This window comes from Sminthopsis crassicaudata, chromosome 4 (assembly GCF_048593235.1).
Source record: "Sminthopsis crassicaudata isolate SCR6 chromosome 4, ASM4859323v1, whole genome shotgun sequence".
Lineage (NCBI taxonomy): Eukaryota > Metazoa > Chordata > Mammalia > Dasyuromorphia > Dasyuridae > Sminthopsis > Sminthopsis crassicaudata.
In genome coordinates, this window is record NC_133620.1 from 468,383,732 (window position 1) to 468,390,124 (window position 6,393).

Genomic DNA, 6,393 nt, shown 5'->3' on the forward strand with positions numbered 1-6,393 from the left:
CATCCTCCCGGAGAGCAGGGTTAGCATGTATCAGGTGGCTGAACAGAGAGGAGGAAAGCTCAATGCATCTCCTTGAGTGCTGCTTGCTTCAGGCCAGAAGAACCCAGCAGGGACCACGTGTCACTCTCAGATTTCCAGGACATTCTCATCCAGCCCTTTCTGCTGCCTCCTGTAGCTCACGGGACCACGATATCTTATTCAGAGAAGCTCCTCCTGAGGCCTGGGAAGGGGCGATTTCCAGCTACTCTTGTTTCTCAGGTGGATTTTCAGACAGTTTAAAGTAAGCCAGGCAGGTTACGGAGCCAAGTTCCTCAAATCTGAGTCAGATTGCGGTGGTCTAGAGCAGGGCTTCTCAAACTGCGGCCCACGGGCCAGATGCGGCCCGCTGAGGACGTTTATGGGCCCGCCGGGTTATGGCAAACGGGCCGAGGGGCGGAGACAGAGTGTGAGCTTTTGTTTTTACTCTAGTTCGGCCTCCCACAGTCTGAGGGACAGTGAACGGGCCCCATTTAAAAAGTTTGAGGACCCCTGCTCTAGACAGTGGGGAGGTTCATATACCTGTGTTACTGATGGACGATGGACGGTGTGGTCGGGAGCTGTCCAAAAAGGTGGTCCTCGAGCTGCTCTTGGTTCACTTTAATGCTCTTAGAAGATGGGTGGACTCTCCTGGCCAAACCCTACAAATCCCCCAGTCCTGCAGCTTTAGGCCTGCTTTAAATCCCCTAATCTCTTTAGGTCTAAAAATACTCTGACCTCTGGATGTGAACATGGTTAGCCAAATGGAGCAGATGGGGGAACTTCTCAAGCTGCTGTCCCTCCCACCCAAGCCTGGCAGCCTATGGGAGTGAGCGCACTTGGGATTGCAGAGCTTGCTCCTTTTTCTTACTATCTTACTCCTTTTACTTAACAATAAAAGGTATTAATGGGATGTTTCTCCATCAAATGGGGAGAAACAGTGAAGTCCAAGTCCAAACGGATGTTTTTAGCTTTTCCCGGCCCCTCTTGCTCCCGTTTCCCACGTCACTCCTTGGATCCCTGCTTGCCAGCTTCCCATCCTTGTGGTGGCAGGTGCTCACAGGCCGGCCCGTGGTGTCCGTAGGCTTCAGCTGTCCCCCGGGCACTGACCCCGCTTTGTGCTTTACTTTCAGAAGTGCCTAACTGCCAGTCGTCCTATATGAGAGGAGGCTATTTCTCCGGCAGCCACGATGGTGAGTAAGCACGTACCCTTTGGTCTGTGTGGCCCCCACATGTCGGGAGCAGCGCTTCCCACCACAGGCTAAACTGCGTGTACTTAATGACCGCAGGAAGCATGAGTAGGTTTCTGAAACGTTCTTTGGGCGCGGTCCACGAGGGGGTCATAGCAATGCCAGTTTGTTCATCTCCTCTCACATGAGCAGAGACCTCTCTCTGTTCTCCGGAGGGCACACGCTCATGTCCTGAGAGGCCGGTTCTCGCACACGGCCCACTAGTCGATGGCCTTCCTGGGTCGCTGGAGCTTCAGAGCACTTCACATGGGAGCCAACTCTTGTCTGACAAACTTCTCCAGACATACCACTGGGCTTTAGAAGGGGGGGGGGGGCTGGCTTTTGTATTTGGGTCACTTAGCAGGTTCCTAATACATTTGTTGATCTAAATTGAATCGTTGTTGTATCCAGAGACAGAGATTGGACCTCTGGATTTGTGTTCCACTGTGATATGGCTTCCGAAGCCATCATTAAGCATCAGAGCAGGACGTAAGACATTAGGAGAGCATGAAGATGACGTCACCTTTTTTAGGATAACTGAAAAGAGTTGGGATTACGTGGCTGTAAATAGTTTTATGCAGACAAAGGAAAGCCCGGGGATAAAGTTTTGAGTTATGATCCTGACTTCGCTTTATCTGAGAGCAGGCAAGGCTAAGGAGAAGCAAAATTAATTGCATTTATCATAGCCTTGTTAAGTAGCTGTCACCCCGAAGGAGGCCACGTGGTGACGAGCAAACCATTTATAATTTGTCTCAGTAAGGGGAGAGGAGCCTCCATGTAGAACATGAGATAAAACATGTCGTGTCATCCCCATATGAAGGTTTTACTGCTTATCTACTGTCAGTTGGTCACGTGCCTTAATCCTCGAAGAGTCCAGTTTCATCAGTGCGAGCTTTCCCTCCGCTAATGGGGCCCGTGGCCTTTGCACTTCTCTCTTTGTGGGTCACAAATTACTGTGACCCAAACGTAAAGTGTCTGACTTAGGACTTGATCTTAAGGTAGAAGGGCCTTGAGCGTAGCCTAGCCAGTGCTAGTGAAGACTTTCTAACTCAGGTATCATTGCTATTGTCTGAGGGTTAAGGGTCACTTCCTCTAGGCTGAGACATTGGTCTCCCAAGGAGGACAGCCGCTATATCAGCATCCAGCTCGGCTTCTTGACAGGGCGTCTCAGGCTCCCCTTTCTGAACAGAAAACCAGCTCTGTTTTGGGAGTGTCCTTCAAGTTGGATTACAGTCTTTGCATCACCTCACATGAACCTCTTTCCTGAGGATTGGAAAAAATTTGAGTGAAAGAGATCCTAGAGCAGCGGGCCTCAGACTTTTTAAATAGGGGCCAGTTCCCTGTCCCTCAGACTGTGGGAGGCCGGACTATAGTAACAAGGAAAGCTCACGCTCTGTCTCCGCCCTTCGGCCCATTTGCCATAACCCGGCGGGCGCATAAACGTCCTCAGTGGGCCGCAGTTTGAGAACCCCTGTCCTAGACAGTCCCAAGAAGGGACTGAGATTATGGGAGCCACTAGTTCAGAACAGCCCCACACATGGTCACATTGGGGACCATGTGATATTCTGAGAGAGTGTCCAGTCACTGGACAGGAAGAACTGCCCACTGGCCCTGCCTCGCTTCCAAGCTCCATCAGCTGGTGTCGGCAGAATACAGCCATGGGCAGAAAAGGAGCCATGGGAAGGTCTTGGAAGGCTTTCACAGCCTGGGGGAGGAGCCCGTACTTAAAGACAGTGCTTTAGGAGAGTCGTTGGGTCGCTCCGTCTGGCTGCTTTCTTTCTGGCTCCTCTCACTTCCATTCCCAGCAGACTTCAGAAGTCAGGTGTGTTCTTAGAGGCCAGTTTAATCAAGCAGCTTCAATTTTCCATCCTTGGACGGCACCCATAGAGGCAGCGAGAGATACGTGTCCGCGATTGCATCTGCGATCAAGCTCAGAGATACCCTTCCCACCTGGCGGCCCCTCCGAGCCCTTTAATGTTTCCCATCAGTCTTTCGCTTCCCCGCCTCCTCCCTAAAACAAGCACCTTCTTCCTGTCCACAACCGGGGCAAGTGCAGATGCAGATCTAACTGCCTTTTCACCCAAACTCTGGCAACCGCCAGATGTTTCAGAAGGAAGCACCAAACCACCTGGACGGGCAGAGGCAGGCCCGCATCGGAGGAGTTCAGGAAGCCATACCTAGCGTTTAATTTAGACTCCCTCCTTTTCCTTTCTATACTGTGCATATTTTAGTCTTTGAGAAAGAAAGGAAGACCCTAAAAATAACCTGCTAATTTAAGCGGGCCCGTACACTTTGAAATATGGCATCGGACTCTCCAACTTAGATCCGAGAATGTGTTTTCAGAGCTGAAACATAAAATTAGTGGATAGGAACAGATTTTGAGAGAATATGTAATTTGGCATTCTACCTGTGGCTTTAGACTACAAAAATAAGACCAACTAACTGACATTTAGGTAACACGTTAAGAGTTTCCAAGCACTTAATATATATATATATATATATATATATATATATATATATATATATATATATATATATATATATATATATATATATATATATATATATATATACAGAGTGTCCCCAAAGTCTTAGTGCGGTCTTAAGCTTCGGTAGCTTAATGACCTTTGAGGCATTCTGGGTGTGTGTCTGTCTATCTGTGTGAGAGAGAGATCTTTTTTTTAATTATTATTATAGCTTTTTATTGACATAATTTTTCAACATTGTCCCTTGCACTCCCTTCTGTTCCGACTTTTCCCTTCCCTCCTTCCACCCCCTCCCCTAGATGGCAGGCAGTCTCATACATGTTAAACATGTTAAAATATATCTTAAATATAATATACGTGTACAGATCCGTACAGTTCTCTTGTTGCACCAAAAAAATCTGGATTCTGAAAGTAAAAATAACCTGGGAAGAAGAGAGATCATTGAATCCTCACAGCCATCCCCAAAATTCCATTTCATAGATAAGGAAACTGAAGTTCATAGTGGTTGGTGACTTCCCCTGCTCGTGCAGTTCAGGCCCTTCCTTACCCAAGTCCGGTCTTCGTTCCACTACATGCCTGTGATTTGTTGTTGTTCAGTTGTGTCTGAGTCTTCACGACCCCATTTGGGTTTTTTTTTGGCAAAGTACTGGACTGGTTTGCCATTTTCTTCTCCAGCTCATTTTAAAAATGAGGAAATCGAGGCAGACAGTTGCTAAGTGTCTGAGGCCAGTTTTGAACTCCAGAAGATGTCTCCCTGACTCCAGGCCCAGCCCTCTGTCCCCTGCAGCAGCACCTAGCCGCCCATGTCTCTGACACAATTCCTCTCTACTCCAAAAGGCTAAGCAATGGTATGGTCTCTTTTGTTCACTCAACATTAATCCGATGAGAGGGCACTGCCCACCGTGTGCCAGACCTTAAGGGTATTAAGAGGTTGCCCTGTCTCTGTCTTCAGAAAGCTCACAAGCTAATGGAGAGGGAGAAAGTACCCAAGGACCTGCACTGAGTCAGTGTAAGAAGGGCTGTGTGAAAGGCCCAGAGGAAGCACTCCCGGAACTCAGGGAAGAGCATCCCTCCCATTAGGGAAGGGGTCGGGAAGGAAGCAGCTTTGGATTCAGACCTTAAAAGGGACAGTAGAACTCTGATGGAGAAGCGGGGAGGGACGAGGATCGGAAGGGTTGAGATGGTTTGAGATATAAAAGCACTGATGAGTGCTCTTGTCCTCCAACACAAATAGGGTAGTTTGGGCCCAGGCTGTGGAGGGCCTTGGATGCTGGGCTAAGAAGTGAAGCCTTATTTAGGGGACTCGTTGGATGTTGCTGAAATTGGGAAAATGGAGCCATGGTGGGGAAGAGGAATGGGACCGGGGAGTACAGCATTGGAGCTTGGACGTGGGAGGAACAGTTAAGAAACTGTTAGAGTTGTCTAGATGGAAGCTAATAATGGCCCGAACGTGGGGAACGGGTTCTAGTTTCCCAGCGCTGTGGCCTCTCGGGAAGCTCTTTGGAAGGTTTAATCTCAAACTAGAGGAAATGAAGTGAAGAAAGGGAGCTTGGTGGGGAAAGGGCCAAGGCGTCATCAGAGTCTGTGATAAGAGTCGGGAAGGGGAGCTTTGACATCCCTCCCAGGCTTAGAGAGCACAGGTTCAGGTTCAGAGGAAAAGGCAGATCACAAGGGAGGATCCAAAGGAAACGATTCCACTGAGGAATAAACAGGAAAATTGTCTCGAGACTGACGTGAATGCCCAGAGAACTCATCCGCCAATGGGCCCAAAAGAAGGAAAGATCCCGGCGGCCTGAGCACTTGGCTCGAGTCCCCTGCCTCCCACCCTGGATATGTGTCCCGGAGGAAGGTCAGAGAGCCTTTGGGGACTCCAGGCCCTCTCAGACCATGCAGAGAAGATGCTGACCTGCATTGGTGGGTGGAGTTTCCTCTCAGGGAGTGTTCATTGCTACTGCACTCTGAGCTCTAGGCCCTGAGCCTGCAGCAGATGGAAGCAGAGGTGGCTAACAGAATAAATTCAGAAGTAAGCGCATGGTGGTGCTCCCAGAAGGGGCTCAGGGGAGGAGAGGAAAGGTCCGGAGAAGGGCGAGGGGTCCTGTCCCCAACAATAGAGAAAAGGCTGAGCTGCTCGCTTCTGGGCTCGCTCTATTTTCTTGCCCAAGAAGGCCTGGAAGGGGCAAGACAAAAGCAAATGGGGAGGGAGAGTGATCCAGGCCTAAGCTCTGGTTTTGTTGGCGTAGGGAGCTCCACGGTGAGGAAATTTCCCCAGCAACACAGATGGCGACTTCCCTAGCTGTCATGGAGAGATCTGGGTCACCTGACCCAGATGAACTCCATCCTTCACAGTGGATGGAACATCAAATGTTGTCACTGAGAGATAAAAAGTTGTGAAAAGCAAGCAAAGTGCTGGCAGAGCTCCCGGGGTTCAGAAAAAGGAGAGGAAGATGAGAGTCTTACAGTGGGGTTAACCTCGGTTCATGGAGAAATTCTAGTGAACGCGCAGAAGAGGAAGGGAAGGTCCCCAAACTGCAGGATGGGCTCATTGAAAGCCAAGACGTGACAGGACTGGTTTCCTTTTTTGAAAGATTACAAAGTGGGTAAATCCTGAGCGATGGGTGGGATGTAATCTTTAGCAAAGTCCTTCTCGAGTTTCTCTCCAATGA

At 49.3% G+C, this 6,393-nt stretch overlaps 1 protein-coding gene across 1 annotated transcript in view; it reads left to right on the forward strand.

The window, feature by feature from the left end:
• ETV5 (ETS variant transcription factor 5) overlaps positions 1-6,393 on the forward strand; it is a 60,481-nt gene that overhangs the window by 44,249 nt on the left and 9,839 nt on the right. The window contains 1 exon segment of the mRNA XM_074264239.1: positions 1,149-1,208. Coding sequence (XP_074120340.1) covers positions 1,149-1,208 — 60 coding nt within the window.